This window comes from Phaethon aethereus (genome assembly GCF_964289735.1).
Source record: "Phaethon aethereus genome assembly, chromosome: 17".
Taxonomy (NCBI): Eukaryota; Metazoa; Chordata; class Aves; order Phaethontiformes; family Phaethontidae; genus Phaethon; species Phaethon aethereus.
The window spans coordinates 1,227,693-1,248,146 of NC_138593.1; the positions used below are offsets into that span (position 1 = coordinate 1,227,693).

The 20,454-nt window shown below is 42.5% G+C and overlaps 1 protein-coding gene across 1 annotated transcript in view; it reads right to left on the bottom strand.

Moving 5' to 3' along the window:
- GRK3 (G protein-coupled receptor kinase 3) overlaps positions 1–20,454 on the bottom strand; it is a gene marked incomplete at its 3' end in the record, with an annotated part of 69,132 nt that overhangs the window by 17,531 nt on the left and 31,147 nt on the right. Inside the window, exons 3-9 of the mRNA XM_082007831.1 lie at positions 16,500–16,573; positions 11,234–11,335; positions 9,973–10,047; positions 8,398–8,459; positions 7,243–7,294; positions 6,504–6,595; positions 3,616–3,715 (exon numbers count right to left, since the gene is read on the bottom strand). Coding sequence (XP_081863957.1) covers positions 3,616–3,715; positions 6,504–6,595; positions 7,243–7,294; positions 8,398–8,459; positions 9,973–10,047; positions 11,234–11,335; positions 16,500–16,573 — 557 coding nt within the window. The remainder of the gene's footprint in view (positions 1–3,615; positions 3,716–6,503; positions 6,596–7,242; positions 7,295–8,397; positions 8,460–9,972; positions 10,048–11,233; positions 11,336–16,499; positions 16,574–20,454) is intronic.

The window sequence follows — 20,454 nt, forward strand, 5'->3', positions numbered from 1 at the left end:
CGCTCCCAAAGATGTGCAAGTCAATGCTTGAAACACTGAGCTATTATCTGCCATTCCCACAGATGTTCCTTCAAGTGGCTATCAAGATTTGGGAATAGATTCCATTTTTTGAGCAAAATCGAGACTTGTACAAATCTTGGTACACACGAAAAAAAAAGTACCTGTTCTCAGAAAAAAAAAAATATTTCATTATTCATCTCAGATGTTTTATTGTTCCACCTGTCCACTTTTGCTGTCCCTTGTATCTGTTATCCTTCGTAGGGAATCTTGACTCCAGTCTTTAATCAAATTATCTCAAAAAAAGCTGAATAAAACAGCTTAGCTACCTGATTTTTTCAGAACAAGAGAACTAGAAGACACAGTGGAGTGGAGCCACAAGCCCTGCAAAGCCCCTGGTCTTGCAAGAGACCGCCGGAACGACCACCTCCTACCCGCCAGGAAAAGATTTATTAAATAACCACTTCCTTCCACAAACAGCACCTTTTGCAGATTGGTTTTACACAGTCCGTCAGCAGCGATGGTCTCGGTGATTTCAATGTTCCAGTTTAAGAACGTTAGGCGAATACTGGGTATTACAGAAAACAAGGGGTTTTCTTCCTTTTAACAGAAAGTAAAGTATTTTCCCTACGATGCTATCTTCTAAGAATTTCAACGTGCCTTTCCAGCCTCCAGCCTGAACATCTCTACGGGAGAGGAAGATGGGGCCCGCATCTTGCGGAAGAGCAAAGACAAACCCCAGCAAGAGTTTGTCCACGTTACAACAACGGTCTCCGACAAAGCAAAGGTACCGGTGGAGAACCTGAACAAGGCAGAGCCCACGTCTCGTACGATCAGGCCGATCCGCGCAGCTCCTCGTGCTCTCTAGAGGTGTCTGTCGTACTTCTGAGCTGCGCTGATTCAGAACGTTTCCATGAAAAGCTATTCTCACAACGCCGCCCCGATGCACTCGGATTTGGGAGCTCCCTATTCGAGAAGCAGTTGCGAATGCCAAAATTTTAGGTGGATTAAAAAAAATGATTACACAAACGCATGTGTAATCTGCACAGCTGTTATTATGTATTTTGCAGAGACATCTGGATTCCCAGTTTAATGACGCATTGTACTATGATGAACGTCCCAGTTCCATTTTGTCCCGGGCAGCACAAAAACCCTGTCACTGAGGAAGGCACGGGCTATTCAAACCGAACAGCTTATATTCAGGAATGAAAGGAATTATCTTATTCCATCATTTTCAAACCTATTTAATTCTGCATATTCAAAACGCTCCAGCATCTCTTGCACCGGCAGGTGTACCCAACCTGAATGGATAGCATTTTGTAGAAAATCTCTCTTTTCAAACTCTCTTTCAAATTTCTGAGAATCTAAAAGAAGTTACACACTAATGAGCTGATAATCCTTAACAAAAAACCCAAATGGTTTGGCTTGCTTTCCTGTCGCTGAATGACTAGCTATGCGCTCTCACATAAGAAAACTAGCTCCACCGTTAGCAGCCTTGTAAACAATTTTCTTTTTGAATCGCTAGACATGAAAATCCACACTCGGTACTGGAGCAACAGAATCAGAAATTAAAGTTAATAGGACAATTATTATAATTTACCTAGATTTCTTGTCTGGTCTCCACTACAGAACATCACCCCACCGGCTCTCAAGACTCCTGACACTTCTGGACAAGCCACAACTTACCTTTGGTGAAAAGACTTAACTTGATTAAAAAGTCTAACGGATAAATCCCAACTGTTAAGTTCACAGATAAAAGAACAAAGAAATACATTCCAGTCCTTGGCCTATCTTTATGTTCAAGCCGCACGTGAATGCAATTCTGTGTTAGAGGAAATGCTCTGACTTTTCATTTCAGCGCATGCCAGCCCTTCTCCAAAGCAAGGCTGAGGCAGCGGAGGAGTTTCCAATGAAAGGCGTGACAAAGAAATACCTCGTCCTTCCTTCTGAGCTTTGCAGTAAGAAAAAAGTTCAACCTTACGATGACACCTTATTGATGTGTAGCTTCCCTAGTTTCTGGTTTAGGATTTGCCTTACCAGGGTATTTCTAACGGCAGAGGAAAATGATCTGATGGGTAGCCAGAGAAGTTCAAAAGCTGATCTTCTAGGGACAAAATTGCAGTCAGCTTTCCAGTTCTGCCAACCTGCACAAGAGAGCACCTCACGTGCCTATCGTGAGGCTGAAAAGTACCAAGTGTTGTCTGAATCACAGTGTTTTCACTTGACAATACAAGGGCACTGTTCAGCAATTATAATTCTGCATTTATACGTAAGTGCTGAAAAACGCGTCTCCGTTTTTAACGCCAAGTTGGCAGAAGACAAGGGCCACCACAGCACAGGCAGGTCTCCTGCAGCCGCGCCTACAAGCAATGCGGTGCAAGTCTCAGACTGCCCGTGGCTTTAAGACAATCCCACCTTGAAGCCTGATGAGACTGACGGTTCCCTGCACAACAGGGAGGATGCGTGCATGCGCTTAAAGGACAAAATGATGCCAAATGCATCACAAGTGAGATTTAAAAAAAAAAACAAACCAAAACAGTATTTACTAAGCCACCTGGGTAATGCAGAACCAAAACCAGGATTTACCTCGTCTCTGCAAGATACAGATCTTATCTCAGAGTACTGGACAGTATTTGCTCTCTGCCATCTTGTAAGCCAAAGCAGCAATCCTCCTGCGCTGCAGATACGATGCTATTTGCACACGCGTTGCACAAGCCCAGAACAAAAGCACACGCAATTCCTCCTCATGCTTCAACTGGGCTGGGAAAAGGGGATGTGTCTACACTGAGCTGCAAACTGAATGTTTAATGCATACACCAGAAGAGTCATGAGGAAAATTAACCTTTTTACCAGCACCACACGTAACCATGGCGATACGAGCGGATTTCAAGTTTTGTCTAATGAGGCTGGAGCACTCGGAAGGCTCTGGCACTTCAAAGCCTGCGCGGAAGCTCAACAGTCTGTGGCCACTGCCGAACCTCCCTTCCGCAGGTAACAAGACACGGTCTGGTGAAACCAGCGCCGGGTGGGCGGCTTTTTATGCCTGTGCGTGACACTTCTAGCATTAAATAGACTTGTAGGCTAGTGGGCAGACTTACTTTGTACACCTGGATAGGGACTCCGCTAAAGTACATAAAAAACAAAATGGAAAAATTGGGTAAGCTAGTATCAGAGTCACAGGGAAAGGAAGAACAGGTAACTGAAGTATTTTTCTGAAATAGCATCTTATATCCTACAAAAGTACTACGGAACTATGGCAGAAAAGGAAATTGTTTTACAAAACAGAATAAAGCTTTGGAAAAATTTCAAAGAGAAAGACTTGAAAAAGGAATAATCAAAAAAATCAGAAGGGGGCGGGGGGAGAGAGAATGAGTTACCTAAGAAATGGAAACCTCCTCAAGCCTCTTTAGCCGAGATGCTCATTTCTGAAAGCACCCAGAATGAAAAGCAAGCTTGCTTTTCCATTCTTATTCCAGACACATTGCTAGTATCGGGGGGAAGGTTCCAGGGGAGGTTAACTTTTGCACGTCACGCAACTGAATTGATGGAATATGTATTATACGTAACAGCTTTTATATTATATGAAAAAAAAAAGAATAACAAATCAATGATACTTACTCCTGTACTGACAAGAGACAGCATAATTCTTTCATTTAAGGCTAATGTTTCTCCTTGCTTCATCTTGATTCTCTTCTTATCTAAACATTTCATTGCATACCTGAAAATATTAACCGTTCAGACAAAGCACCAGAAAAAATTTCTTCCTATATTCAGTATTATTCACTAGCAGTTATGCCATGCGTATTTACAGTACCCTGTAAGCAAGCTCTTTAAAGACTTAAAGCTGGTACTAAAAACATCATTACACAATGAAACAAGCAAACCTCCAAAATCTCACAGAATTTAAACATTTTCAGCAGAAGCCCCCTAGCAGAGAGATGTGCTTTAACAAATAATTGTGTCCACACACCCACAGTGATACAGGAATTACACATCATACATTCATTTTTCAATATCTACAAGCACGGATTTGCAGTATGAATTAAATAACAGAGACCCTATTGCGATTCCATTTAATTCTAACAGTTTCAACTCTACCAGGAAAGTAATATCTTGAACACATGCTGAGGGTTTTTTTGGGGATTTTTTTAAAGTTTTTTTTTCCACTCAAAAAAAAGGTCAGATATACACAAGAAAGCTTTTTTAATCTTTTACCATCTGTATTACACAAAGTAATAAAATTTTCCTCAAAAAAGGATGTTACCCTAACAACCATCCAACAAGAGTAGGATACGACACAGCCCATAGATATTTTTTCTAAACGTTTGGTGAGCCTACTATTAGCGAACCAGCTGAGAAGGACACGTGTGTTCCTCCACAGAAGACTTCCAGACGTGGGCAGCCACGGATTTTTAGGCCATTTGTTTTAAAATATGCTCCGGAAAACACCATCTTACAGCACTGCATCAATGCTAATCGACTGCCTACGCTGTGACAGCTCTGTACCGAAACGGGGCCTCGTCTCACCTTGGCTTCGCGCTCCCTAAAAAAGCCACGTCATTACTTGCCATGCATGTGTTGTGGGTGGGGGAAGAGTGAGCGTGAACACACGGGAATTTTAAGATTCCAAAACAAGGCATATATTCACAGCATGTGCTCTTGCCGAGGAGTCTGCAAACGAGGACTATAAATAACATTTCGCACGCTACCCTTTATTCATGCTTTGAATCATCACCGATCAAAGTGAAGGTCTGGGGCCATTCAAGGCTGATCAAAATCAAGGATCTCATTGTTGTATCGAGTTACGTGCTCAGAAAGCATCGCTATCCCTCTCCCTTTGGACTGCTTTCTGCATTGTACTTCTGGCCCTATTTAGGTGTCCTTGAAGGAGGTGATGTGAAAGAAGCCTCAGGTGTATCTTTGTGGGTTAGTGGAACACCGATGGCATTTACCTTAGAGGGGTGGCTTCCCAAGCTCCTTGCAGGCAGTAAGTGCAGCAGAGGCAGCCGTCTAGAGTGGACGGGATCTGGATTAGGGATGGGTAAACAGGTTTGGATTAAGAAAGAACTAAACCAAACCTCTACCCAGAAACTGAACCTAATCTAAAGTTTTGCTTCAAATTTGAAAAAATGTTGGTTTTCCCACATTTCACTTCCCTTTACTCTATTTATATCTGAGAAAAACTGTCCTTTGCTTCACTTCCTAGTCCCAAGGTTTATCCACCTCCTGCCAGAGCAAAACTCGGACACGAAAATGACTGGGAATCTGCGAACTACCTCTTCAGGGTGGACGCCTACGTCGTGTGGCTCAAGCTAAATAAAACATTTATTTTTGTACATGGACAAATTAACAAATGTACATGGACAAAAAAGTACCAAAGCAAGAATAAAGACAGTATTGTTAGTAATAGTATTAACATAAACACTTGAAGTCACTGCAAAAATACTGAGCATGGTAGCAACATTAAGACGTCTTCCACTTGTTAATAGCTCAGAATTTCATCATTATCAAGGATGCCAAGCACACACAATTGCCAGTGAAGCCAGCTGTAACCGCAGAGACTAGGCACTTCAGGCATGCCATGCTTACTTAGAAGAGAAATGTTTAAGGACGATCCCTGGACAAAAATTGTTAGGAGAAAAGCAAGATGAAAGGGGCAGAGTGGGGTGTAAATAAACAAACAAATAAATAGATATTGAGAACAATTTGTTAAATCAATGCCCAGATGTTCAAAACAGAACATAATGGGACAATTATGCCTAGACATTGAAATCTGATGATCAGGAGAAGTGTCTGAATGGTAAGACCAGAAAAAGAAAAAGCACCACTCAGGTTTGGTCTTGGAGTTCCCACCGAGAGCTCTGTCCAACAGAAGTTCAACACTGGAGCTATATGCTTCCAAATGTAAGCATGGATCACTGTTTTCGCCAGTGGAACGTGCTCATCAGGGCAGAAATGTATGCAATGCCACAAATTTGGAATACCATATTCAGAATCTGCCCAGGCATGACCCTACAGATTGAACAGCACTGAGGTCATATTCCTACGTCATCCTCCAACGCTATGTCAGCACCAGCTACGTGATGCGCTTCGCTGCGAGAAGAGCAACCTTCAGCAGACAAGAGGTAACACCTCACACAATCACCACGGCTGCCACAAGAACATTGTTCTGCACTGTCAGGCTCTGATCCAGGAAATCATTTAAGCACATACTTAATTTCAACACATGTGCAGTTTCTATTAATTTTGACAAGATCGTTTAAATAAAGGATGTGTTTAAGAGCTCTGCTGGACCGAAGCCCCACTGCATGGCACATAACAGGATCAAATATCGAACTACGCTTAAAGATGATCCAGAAATCAGAACCTCTTGGGATAAAATTTAATTACAAGGAACTATACAGTAATGTGATACTGCTTTCCAGTGATTTTGTAAGAAATGGCTGGATTTCCTTACTAGTTCAGAGTTTACAATTACCTCTAAAATAAAGTGTGTATATACTCACATTTTTCCAGTGTCTGCTTTTCTGCAACCATACACTTCGCCAAATCCCCCTCTTCCTATTATTCTATGTACACTAAAATCATTCATGGTCAGCTGTAAATTAAAAAACAAAACAAAACCAGGCTTCATTTTTCAGTACTAAAAAACCTTACTGTAAAAACATCTACATAATCTATCAATGAGTCGAGATACTTACCTACCGTAATTCACATAGCATTTATTGTTTTGGAAAAAGGAGCCCCTTATAGTTTATATTTCAATGTACTTGTGAGCACTACAGTCTGAAGTACCAACAAGACGCATGAGACTCTTGCTGCCAAAGACCGGCGGCCCCACTCACCACGCGGTCTGCAGAAGAGGAGGGCTACTTTTACAGGCAAAGCTGCAGCAGAGCGGTGCAGAGGGACAAAAGCAGAGGCCGGGGTAAGGGGTGCTGGGGACAACGTCAGAACCGTAGTGGGAAGAGGGAGACACAGGGTGTCTGGGGCTGTTAAAGAGCAGCAATTCTGGCAGTTCAGTTTCTTTCAGCTATTATAAAAATCAAAAAGCTATTAACTCGAGACAGGCAGAAGGGCAGTCCAGAAAGGAATCGTCAGGACTGTACATCTGAGAATAGAAGAGCAGATCAGTAACGTGCACCGTACTCCTTAATAAGGCCTTTTCACAAGCAATATTCAAAACTGAACATTTTCTTTCCTGCATCAGCCTTTGACAAGATAAATATACTTGTAAGTACTTACATGAATATTTAGTTCTACGTTTTTCCATTGACAAAATCTAGTAAACTTGTCACTGTAGAAAAAAAAAGTTTAAGAGTTGTCTGAGACTACTGTGTAAAGTATTCTAGAAAATGTCAAGACTCTGATATTTAAAATAAAGTTTGCGCTGGGGCGTGTTGTGGTATTTCGTAAGCGATAGCCTTCCTTTCAGACAATTGTAATCTTACCCCCACCAAGAAAAACAATTACTAGGCAGTGCACACTTAGGATTTTACATCCTTGTAAGAGAAAGATATCAGATAACCTTCTCCCTGTAAGTGCTTGGTATGTCCTCACAGCTCGCTCAGGCGTTTCTTAATTTTTAAAAACAACTAAGTTTGGAACTAACAAACATTTAAATTACATAAAGAGAAAGATATTTAGAAGAAAACAGAGGCAGCTCAATTTATATTAATGAACCTCCGTATACCCGAAGGAACGTTTTAAACTCATTTTATCCTAAAATAGGAAAAACATCAATAATACCACAAGCTGTTGCAAAAAAACCCCCCAGTTTCTCATTTCTACGTAAATAATTCTTTATTTTCAGAGTAAGAAATAATAGTTCTATGGAGACATTTTTACCACTATTTCAGTTTGACTGCAGAATACCACCACACCATCTCATACAGCAGCTTCGGCTGTCGCCGGAGGAGAGCCATGCTTTACAGACCCTGACGCAAGAGCAGTTCCGTGAAGGAAGAGGGGGCTGCTCAGCTGAACCAGGTCTGTACCTCGTATTCCTCACTGGACCCTTTCTGCTTAACTGCAAGGTGCCCAGATACGAACCAGAATGACTGGGTCTCTCAGTCACACACAAGGGACAGTAACTCATGAGAATATCCCACACAAACATGGCTCTGCATTTTTCAACCTTTGAGACCAAACAGCAATCTATTATTACTGCTACACAGAGCAACAGAAAAATCTATTGTCATTACAGGTTTTCCACTCACAGATCCTGATATTAATCATGATATACAACATGGCTAGTAATTTGCAGAAACTTGCTGATAATACACTATTAATCAAACAAAGTTTATTAAACACTTTCAGCCTTATTTTACAGCAATACGTAAGGGACCTGTCTTCCTGCGACACTAGGTAGAAAGTTCGGATAATATGTCATGTTCATACCTTTCCATAAACTTTTGAAATATTTTTCCTCGGAGACTATCACAAATTTCTTCTATATATGGCTAAAAAGGGTTAAGAAACACAATTAGTATTTGAACATACAATAAACTGATCATGCAATAGTACCCATTACATATAACTCACATTGGCCCTGGGTAACTACAGCATTTACTGTGTTGTCCTTGAAGAAGGCTCGGTGAAGCATTTAAGCTTCATTTAGCTTTTGGAATCTGAGCAGGTGCCCTGAAGTCAAACGTAAAATATTTTCATGAGCTAGAAAACCTTAAATGTTTGCCTTGGGGCGGGGGCTGTATGAAACCTGGATATAGAACCCGTCCATGGACAACAAGTTTGACAAAACAACCACGATACGGTTCTTTTTTCAAATATATTTAAACACAATACATGGTCACTCCCCTGGAGTCTGCACTTCCCAGAGCAGCTGTCACGCTGCTGCTGAGTGGTGCTTCTCTCCTCTCTGTCCTTCCTAAGAAACCAGCACCCTCAGTTCACAAGAGACTTTTTCTAGAGAAACACTTGCTCTTGATGTGTGATGGCACGCAGTGATCTCAAATCCCAACCCAATTAGCAGTGAGCTATAACTCAAGCAATGCAGTTGTCAGTTTGTCAGTTCACCTAATTGCAACATTAAAAACAGTTCACTGAGCAGTAAGAAAAATCAAGCAGAGGCAATCTTCACATTTTTGCAATATATAAAAGTATGTTAAGTTTACATCACAGAAATGTAGGCTTATAAACACTCCCATGATTGATGAGGTTCATTATCTGCAAAAAAACATTGGTTTAATGCACCTAGCTGTAAAAGTTAGCATAATTCTGAATTTCTCGATTGTATCAATGTGTATTAGATCTGTGGCAATACAAGAAATACTTCACTTCTCACTTCTTTGTTTTCTAAAGTAAATAAAAACATAAAATATGTATAATTTTGCAAATGAGCCAGGACACCATTTATATTTATATTCAAATCCAGGATATGCAAATCCCATACTTTCTTTTAACCAGTCAGAATTTTAGAAAGTTTTTAAAAAAGCACCACAATTTGAATGGTGCAGAAACTCCTCTTTAGAAAGTAATTTTTTATTGGATTTTGTCTTGTGGAGAGACAGAAAAACATGCAAAATGGTACAAACGCTTAATTCCTCACCATCATCAACTGCGAATTAATATATCTTAAAGAAAAAGGAAAAATGTTTTCAAAGATTCCACATTACTGAGACATTAAGGCAGTTTCTCCACTATGCGATGTGGTTTATCCTGACAGGACGGTATCTTCTTACTCTAAATCATTCAATGGCTTAAAATTACATAAATTTAAAAACTATTCTGATCATATGCCAAGGTATAGTTTGCTTTCATAAATGTCCTTGAAAGTATTTTAGGTAAGAATAGTAATTTGTAAGTTTTATTTTACTTAGAAAAGCATTCTAGTATCACTATTAGAGCAAAGAGTATGTACCAGTACCGTTTTATTCCGTCTCCTTAAATAATATGTACAAAGTCACTTACTGTCAAATAAGTGAAGAAAACTTGAACAGACTGTCTTAGCCTCACCTGAAAAAGGCTGGCTGGCACTTGTTTCTTGGCTAAATGTGTTTGTACATGATCTACAGCTTGTTTTGAGAAAGGCTTTTGAAAAAGAAAAAGAAAGATTTCAAACAGTTGGAAACGTAGGAAGTTTCATTTAAGGTCTACAGCACTGTTGTTCTTTTAACCATACAAAAATACACATGCTTCAGAATGAATGCAGTAACCGCTTCCCCTAAGTACATTACTGTGAAACATGCAGAATGATACGGTAAAATAATTACTCTAAAGCAGGAAGGCAGGAGAGGGGAAGATGAGGAGGAGAGAGGTGAAGATAAAAGGGCTAGATGATGCTCCTTAAACAAATTCATGAAAAATCCCATGTAGAGGGACAGCTCCAGACACAGCAGTTGACAAGGACTTCTTACCGCTACAGAGCCAATAATGCATGCTTAACGAAAAACTGCTTAAACCCTTCATCCAAAGAACCACAGCACTAGGGTAAAGCCCGCTGCAAATTTTTCTTTAAAATAAGAGCAAATGACACTCTTAAAGACAGTTCAATGGGCCAAAGCTTCAGCTGGAAGAAACGTGTTTTCACGGACTTCAACAAAGCTGCATCTGTCACAACACGGCCCCGTGCCTTTAACTTACTATACTGCAGCTAAAAATGTATTGTCTCCAGTATAGTGTGAGAGACTGCTTTACGACTAAACAAATAATAATGATCGAAAAATCTTTGTGTGATCAGTTTTAGACAAACTCTCAAACTTTACTCTGAGCTTTCAGAGATTAAAAAAAGTTCAACATCCAAACTGTCCAGCGGAGCCCCTGGCAGCTCACATTTCTTTGAGTTTTTTGGGGCAGAGCTGTTGCTGGGTTGGAGAGGGTTGGTTAACGTATGTGTATGTCTGTACGTATATACACGCACAAACTGTATTCATCACATTTTAAAATAGAGATTTAATTTAAAGAAATATAAAACAGATAAATCTCCAAATATTTCCGTTGCATACCACCAAGTTTAATAGAACTTGGCACACACCACCAATCTTTACACCTAATTAATGAAAAAAAAAAAAAAAAAAGCATGCTGAATTCAGCCAAACCCAGTCCCATGGACTTCAAAGGGAAATCCAGAGCACTACAAGTATTTGTAGTAACAATTCCTTCAGCAACAGTCTTAATGGTTCTCGGAATGAAAAAGCAGTTATTTTGAATTATCGCTGCTGTCAAGCTACGCAAGTAAGGCAAAGAAAGAGCAGTGTGAAACTTGGATGATACATACATGTGAGCAGGACAGGAGCTCCTTCATTATGTACATGTCATAAATCTGCCGACTTCGGGTCAGACGCTCATCCTCAGAATCCAGTTTCTCATATTCTTTTATCTGCAATACAAGAGAGAAGTATCCATTAGATGGTAAAAACAAGACTTTGGCTGAAGTTTTATTTTACTTCATTATTTCCTTAATTAAGACTTAAAGAAAATCCACCTGCAACACCATAGTTACAGTTGACCTTAGATATCCCTCCCATCTTAGAATTTTTATGCAAGGAAAACTGATTTGCTTAAAATTGCTACAAAGCTTTGCTTTCTAAAATTTGGAAAGGACTGAGCTGAAGCGGCACGTTTATCCTCTGTTTGCCAGGGCGTGAACCCGTGCAGGGGAAGTCAGCAGGTAACGGCGCGAGAGGAGCGGACCGCGCAAGGAGAGCGAGACGAGCAGACGTGCACAGCAACGTTCCCGAAGGTTTTCCTCCCCTCGGCTCACTCCTCTAACACCCAAGAGCGTTGACCCTTTTCTCAGGTTATTCCACTCGATGTTCTGGACTAGCCACAGCACACCAGCACGTGCCCAAGCTCCCAGGGCTAGCCCAAGAGTTGTAATGTTATCCAGGCAGCCCTAGCATCGCCTAGTGACAGCCGTCGGCTGCCAGCGCAGCGCCCGAGCATCCTGCTCCGGGGAGATTACGGCACGCTAAGTACAGTTGTCCAAGAAAGAATATAAAGTGCATTTCAAAATGTCCACGTAGTTCAGCTGCATGTTGAATGTGAATCCTAAAGGTGGCTAGAAAGACAGTTTCACAAAATATATCAAGTTTCTTCAGGTGTGACATAGGCAGTCAGTGTGTTCCAGGTGAAACAAGAGCAAGCCCATCGGGTTAATTTACAGAACAAAACCAGAATCATAGCGTCATTAAGGTTGGAAAAGACCTTTAAGATGATCAAGTCCAACCACCAACCCAACACCACCGTGCCCACTAAACCATATCCTGAAGTGCCAGGTCTACACGTTTTTTGAACGCTTCCAGTGATGGTGACTCCACCACCTGTCTGGGCAGCCTGTTCCGATGTTTGATCACCCTCTCAGTGAAGAAATTTTTCCTGGTATCTAGTCTAAGAAAATCTGTTCCAGAAAAAAACACCTCACCAAGTCCAAGGGTCCTTTGGAGCATTTTTAGGGCAAGAGTTCCTCCAGGACTGACAGAATGTAAAAAACATACAGGATCTTTAGGGAAAAGTCTTAGCTCTGAGCTGCTGGACCTTCCCAGCATCACCTGTGAGGTGCCAGGCTCCAGATGAACAAACGCGTGCAGACTTGCCATGGGTCCCTACACCGACTCAAGAAAACCAAAGCGGCACAAGACCAAGCTGGATTTCATTCCGTGCCCGTTAGAGGAGGAACAGGCCACATCGGAACGGTCTGTACCTTCCGCCTGCAGAATAAACCCGCACAAACAACGGCCCAGAGCATCTCCTTCTGAGGCAGGGAGCACCGGCTGCGCCTCCCGGGACAGCAGGCACAGCTCCGCTCTTCCCGCCGGCCACGCTCTAAAGCAAGAGCAGCACCAGGGTTAACAGAAAGCACATTGCTGAGGACTTTTAGAAGTAAAGATTTTTAAAAACATGTGTTTTGCCTCTATTTCACATTATATTTTTTTTTTCTTCATTCAGAGGCTGTTCCTTTTTGCAGGATGAGCTGTACTAGACGGCTCTTGCACAGGTCTCCACGTGACAAAGCCAGACCAATCTATCTGTGAAGGTGGAACACTGTAATTAAACACGGTATTTTTCTAGGTGTAGTCCTCTTGTTTGCTGACTATGATAAGGCAACGGTTCCACCACGATTTGCCATCTGTGACTACTTCCCTCTTGGTACCAATTTATAATTAAAATAATTCAAAACGTCTTTGCCAAAGAAACATTTTTTAATTAATGCAATGCCACAAAATAATTAGAAGTACAGGACAAAACCTGATGCATATCATATTGCCTTACTTGAATGCAACCTCCCGCTCTTCAATATTTGCTTTTCTAAACCACCTAACTCGGCACCCAACGCAGAGGGGTCTCTTGCAGCAGCCCCCCACGGCCACGCTGGCACCAGCTCAGCGTCTCTCCCACCTGCCTTTACAGTGGGCTTTTTAAACCAAAGCCCCTTTGATTTGTATTGGTTTGGGGAAAAGGACAGCGGGTGACAGGAGGCCCCATCGGCGACACGTTCCCGGGCGGCGCAGCCCGCTCCCCGCCGCGTCGGGAGAACGCCCGCCCGAGCACGCTGCCCGACGCCTCTCATCACACGGGGGGTCAGAGGAGCACCGCTACTACCACCGCATTTAACACGCACGCCCGGCATACTCCCGAGCTAACTTTACGTGTTTGTTAAACAGAGGAGTGCTGTGCCGTGCCAAGACAATACGGCAGCAGGCAGAGCTACGACTGTCGCCATTTATAAACGTAACCTGCCTCTGCTAGCAGCAGCTTCCTCGGCATTGCTCCTGACCCAGAGGCGACGCACCGTGTCGTCATGGATTTCAACGCTTCCCTGGCAAACTTCAGCTCACCTCAAGAAAAGTGTCTGACAGAAGTATCTTTTCAAAAATTGAAAGCAGAACGCATTAGTTTTCAAGCACCTAGAAGTTGGTTTTTTTTTTCCTTTCTGAAACCGATCTGGATGAATCACTCATCCAGTTAAATGCCTGATCGTGACTTAAGCTGCAGTAATATGAAATCCCTGGAGTACGGAGCCCTTCTACATCAAGCGATTTTTAATGTAGCAATGTACTCAAATTATTCTACATGTAATAAATGCAGTAAGTAAACCAAATACATATAAAAAAAAGAAAAGCTCCTGAATCCGGTATGTCACAGAATAAAATGCAGTGAACTTCTCTTTAAATACCTTTAATGGGATTTTTTGAAAAGTACATGACAAAGCATTTACATTTTTTTAAGGCAGCACTTTGCTAATAACCTAAAAATACAATTTCAAATTGTTTCAGAGATAAAGAGGCAGCTAAAAATATCTCGCTAAACAATCTGTTACAACATGCCTTTTTGATTACTTATGACAGCAGTATCTTCAGTATATAAAAAGATGAGAACAATAGAAAAAGATTCTGCTTTACTGACAGCGAGTACCTAATTTGAGTGGGGGAACTGTATATTCCTAAGGATTTATCTCCAAACTGATAACCAGCTCAGCCTATTCAGTGCTGTGAGCCCGCTAGCAAGAAAAATTTTAAATCATCAGCTTAAGGAGTAATCCAGACAAAAGGTTATCTCAGGCAGCTTTCTAATTAATACTGAGCAATGCAGGCTGCCTTTCAAAAGCACGTGTGCCTGTTTTAACTGAAGCCAGCACCTACGATAGGATTAACGACAGTTTTGCATTTAGAGCGGCACAAACGTAGCGGGGAACGAACGGAGCGGTAAGACTCATCACGTCTCCCGAGCGGCCTTTGCAGAAGCGCCGACGGAGCCGCCGCAGCACAAGGACGCGGCGCGCTCCGCCCGCGCTCTTCTGCAACGTTCGTCCTGCGGGACGCCTGCCTGCCTTGGGCGCCCTGCCGGTTGGTTTCTGCGTCGACTATCTCGTGACGATGGAGTACAACTGACCTCATCGATCCAAAGCCACCTCTCGTTTCCCTCTTCGGAGGATGCTCCTACCCGTCGGCAGCATCCGACAGGGCTTTTCCGCAGCCCTGCCACGGCGACTCCCAGGAACTCGCAGAAGCTAGCACCAGCCTCAGCTGTCCTGGCGCAACGCTGCGGGCAGCTGCACTCTGTCGGCTTTTCTACAGCTGAAAGGACGTTAGAGAAAGGCACGAAGCATTTGAGAGCGCGATCCAAACACCGGTGACTTCAGGTGCACCTCCTTTTCCACAAGCCCAGGCAGCTGCTCAAAATCAGCCACAGAGGAGAGGGCACGGTCCTCTGTCTGGGTGGGTGCTACAGGAAAAAGAGGTGCCCGGGACGGAAGGCGCAGTGTTTGGGCGTCTCACCGAAGCACAGAGGGCACGGGGAAAGCCTCCGGGAGCCAGGCGAGGGATGAGAGGACCAGACGTGCCGCTTCCGCCGGCAGATGACACGGAGCCGAGCCAGAAGCTGGCTGGGATTCCCACAGCCGCCAGCCATGCCAAGGACAAACAAGCAAACTGCACGGGCGAGCCACGCTCCACTTTCTGCTTTTGCTCTTTGGGACAGTATGAGATTAATTTTGTTGGTTTAGGCTTCCTGCCTTTAAGGAAAATCTTCACTATGTGCAATGGATATGAATCCTGCTGTCCCACGTCAGCTATAATAACAAAAAGCACTGGGTTTGCTTTCAGGTCTTTTTGAAAGAAGGAATCCACTGCTGTAATTCCACCGAGAGCTGGCAAACGTTACTTACCTTAACCCCATCTCTATTTTGAAGCAGAACTAAGACATCATCATCTTCACAAGTGAAGATCAAAAGCTTATCCCATTTCTCAAGAACATATCTGGCTTAACTTAAGGTATCAGAGATATTTAAAAACTAGAGACTGAGATGAACCTAATGTCAACTCACTTCTTATGAATATTTCAAAGGAACCATAGTGAAAGAATATACCTTATATAGATAGAAAACATTAATAAACCTAAAGATATTTTAATCTCTTTTAGTATCCTTCCCCTTTCCATCATTTTCTCAGTATTTTCCAAGTTACCTTTTGACACATGAATGTGGTGAATGAACATTTGATTAAGTGGCTGCTCAGGTACCTTTTTTCCCATTGTTTTGTTTTCAACATATTATGCCTTAAAACTAAACATACCTAACTCTTGAAGGACAAAACCTGTAACAGTAGCTTTTAAAATGCTTTGTTAGCTTACATTCAATAAAAAGACACAGTTTCAGTATATGCAAATAAAAGCACTGTTAAAAGTTGAGCTAAGTGGATTTTTCCTGCAAATGCTCCATTTTCTGCATCTCAAGTATTTGCCCCGTAAGAGGGCAAAAAATCACCTACACTACTCTCACAAAATCTGCTGCAAGAGCACTGTACCAAATTACCAACTTGATTAAACAGTTACGCTGCTATTTTTAGAAATCTTTTGAACTTGTTTAAAACGATAGTTTTGTCCCTTTGAGATGCAGCTGTTACTATACAAAATACTGTCTCTTACGAATCAACCATTCCCCTACGAAGGTGAAACGACTCGGAACAACACGGACCCTCGCACGCCTCTCCTTCCCTCTCGGCATCCCCTGCCCCGGCACCAGAACGCCAGCAACGGCCGCTTACCTCTTCGTAGAACTTCAGTTGAGGGACAGCTTCATCGATCTCATTCATGCAATAGTCTTTAAAAAGCAAAAATCCTGTAAAGAAAAAAAGTAAAAAAAAAAAAATTTTTTTTCAGAAGAAATGTATCATTACTATGATAACTTGTAAAAACAGGATACAAAACCACCCGGGTACCATCACGGATTGTCCATACCCGTGTAAGTATCCCTAATTGCCAAGGCTCAGCCATGCTGATTATCAAGCAGCTCTACAGCATTCCGAACACAAAAGGATCATAAACCCCACTCACCCCCCATAGGTATATTAAGCATATTCCAATTTCTACCTGCTGAGAACTTTATGAGATGTTTACATAATGCACCAAAATACTCCATTCCCCTTCACAGATCAGACTTTTTTCTTTTTGTCTTTTTTTCAGAGTAAAAGCTAGATACTATTCACGTTTTATTTTTTTGAAATAGATTTACCTACTTTTTATTGATAAAAAGCAACCTCTTCTGCATTCCGATTTTAGAATTACTGGCTAATGTTACCTCTAATAGGTTTTATAGCACAATAAATTACATCAGGATCTTTATAGTTCCTTTGCAAGTAATTTAAAGCATGACCTCTGCAACCTGCCGATGGGTATCTTCCATTATAAGCATTTTAACGCACCGTTACAAGCTTCATCTCACGGAAGTACTGTCTTGACATTTGCCTGAGCTGGTACCTGCTGCCCTTTTACTTTACACGGATGTCTGTTGTCACTGCTAATTGCCTGGGTTATCTGCAAGCCCCCTAGAGCTGTAAACGAACGTGCTTTCGGTTCATTTTATATATATTTATATATATAAGTATATATACACACGAGAGACTTTTTATTTTTAATTAACATGTAATTGTAATTTGAACTTGCAGCAAAATTATATTACCAAAAAAAGTACCTCATCACTCTATGCTCAACTAAGAAATAATACAACCACCTACGACATGTCATGTTTTCCAGAGTATATATACTATCTTTAAAAAAATGCAAAACCCACCTTGTGCTATATAGTAATTTCTCTGTAGTGTGTACAGGAGAGCATTTAACTGTCAGTTATGAACATCATGTCCTTTCAACTCACTATCATCTAATTTTATCAAAGACTTAAATAAGAATAAAAACCCAGCAACTACTCATCAGTCACAGCAGACAAAGCAATGCTAATCAGGCAAACAAAAGCTTTAATTTATATATAATGAAAACACTTATCAGATTCTTGGTAGCCGCTCTAGCTGTGCCTGGTTCCCAAGTTAAATTTCCTATTGGAAGAGCTTGTCTTCCTGGGATCCGCCGGTTGTATTTGGTCACAATCAGAATCCCAGAAAAGGGATTATGACCAGACAACTCCTCTGCTTCGCTTGACTCATTTAGCTGGTTAAGATGATATTTCCAAGATTATACAAACTAGGTTTTGTTCTCTAAATAAGGACAGAAATCTAATTAATAGATTCCCTTATGAGATTCTCCAAACTTTCTAATTCTTTTCAACAAAAAGAATCATTCTCGAAATATTTTACAAGCAAGTGTGCTTTCCTGAAAACCAACCAACCCACCCACCCCAAATTTTCTATTCCTTAAAAGCGATCTGCAGTTAGAGAGCTTTTTTTCCTTTCTCTTTCCTTTAAGGGCTGGTCGTAGTTCCTATTTTACTGGAAATACTCTGAGTGAGTCGCCTTCCCCTACAGCAGAGGGGACAGGAGCGAAGCCCCAGCGACCACCATGCCCCCCAGGAAGGACGGAGCCCCGAGCCGGGCACACAAGAGCACCCACAGAGCCAAGAGTCGGGGACACGAGTCCCCTCTCCGAGCGGCCACCCCGAGCGAGTCACAAGGCGTCCGCGCCGCGGCCGAATGCGCCCGAGGCCGCTCCTGCACCTCCGCACCCCTCGCGCTGCCCAGCCCGAGCCGCCGGCGCCGCACGAGCCCCGTTTTGAGACCAAAACCTGCCGCTTAGGAACTGAAGCCGAGGCCTTATTTTACGCATGACCGAAACAGCAGCAGCACTGAGCAAAATCGTGCGGAATTGACTGAATTTATATTTGGACAATGAACCAAAGAAGATTACAGTCGTAATTAAGAGGCTGAAGAGTGGCACAAACAGCAATGAATGCAGTGAAAGAAAAATCCCTGGCGTGGTCCCAGCTACTGGCTGTTTACCAAAAAAAGCCACAAACAAAAAAAAAAAACCCAAACCCAACAAACCACAAAGACAACTGTGGGAGGAGTGTGAAAATATACCAACACAAATTTTCAACAATGCCATGCCAAACATTTTAGCCCTGTTTAATATTTTCCAAACTTTTAAATTTAATTATTGCAGAGAAAGAAAAGGCTCACAGGACGAGAGAACAAGGAACAATAGCAGGCTTATGCTGCCGGCGTTATACAGCCCGCTTCTCACCAAGTCTCTTTTTAAAACTGCATTGCTATGCAAAAAACTAGAGACATCCAAACCAAGAAGTTAGAAACTTTTATAGGTCATTAATATAGTCATATAGCCAAATTAATCAATACCGAGAAAATGCTGTTAGTCAGGTTCTAGTGAAGGTGAGCAGAATTATTACAGCAGCATTTTAAATCGTACAATTAAAAAAAACCACTATTAAAAAATACTGCAGCAAAATACATTATAGCAGAAAACATCTCTTCTCCATGAAGTTACCAACGTTGTAATTACCCACTAGTAGGACACGGCTGGACCTGATAATCTTAAAGGCCTTTTCCAACCTAAATGATCCAGCCGCTCTCCGACGCCCAAGCCCACGGCAGCCAAAGCCGTGCGGCGGTTCCTCCCGCGCAGCAGCACCCTGCAGAGCAGCGGGGTGGTGGGGAGGGGACGGTGGGAGACGGGGTGGCCCCTCGGCCCCCGGCGGGCGGGGACCGTGCGCGGGGGCTGATCCTGACCCCCGGGGTCTGTCCCGCTCCTCACGCCGCGCACAGCCGCGTTTTCTGCAGCAGGAGGTCGCACAGAAATTCTCTTGTAGCCAGAAAAATGGTTAAGATCTCTTTCTATTGTAATTTTTACCAGTTGCAAGAGGGGAAAAAGCCCGCTTGAAAAGGTCAGTAGCATCCAAGAAGAATATTATTCTAACACTTCGGGAGTGTTTAACACATAAATTAGAGCATCAGCCTTCATCAACTATTCACCGCTGACTTTTCAGAAAAACAAAACAAAACAAAACATTCTTTGTAAGAAGCGCTGTTTGATACCAGTTAGGTTGACAAAAATAGGCATTTCAAGTTTCCTTTGAAGCACCTACGGACTGCAAGCGTTTATGTATATACATTGTGATATACTGCGTACATACATGGAGCTTATTAGTTATCAAAAAACCCTGGATTTCACACGGACCAACTTCCCTTGACAGAAAGGTTTCTAGTGTTATTTCTTAAAAGAAATGCTCTAACCAAACCATAAGAAGGGTTACGTACCACAAGCTTTCCAAGCAACAGTTAGAAAGCTAGACAGATGCACTGCTCTGCAAGTCAGTACCAGGGTATTCCACCCTCCCCGTTTTCCATGCGACTGTTAGTACAGATCCATACCTTACAACCAGAACCTATGTATTTTGAGTACCTCTAGGAACAGGACTATGTGGCGGTGCCTGCACTGGTTATGAAATACTGTCTGGTGGCTTCAGCACTGGAAAAACACTCTAGAGCTGAAAGCGGATAGCCAGCTGCAGAATTCATTACCGCTTCTGCGGCGGCAGCCGACAAAGCCATCGCTCGTCCCGCGCGGGAGCTGTGCCAGCGCCTCCGGCAAAGGGGTCCAGGTACCGCGGCAGCCCTCGCCTCATGCGGCGCTGGGGAAACGGACTTCCTCCCGACTGCGACATTTTACATGTGGTTGACGAGAATCAGATTCTTTCAGAGTTTCTAAGTACATCCCAATGCTTGGCTAGCATTAGGCAGCCCTGAGTGCCAC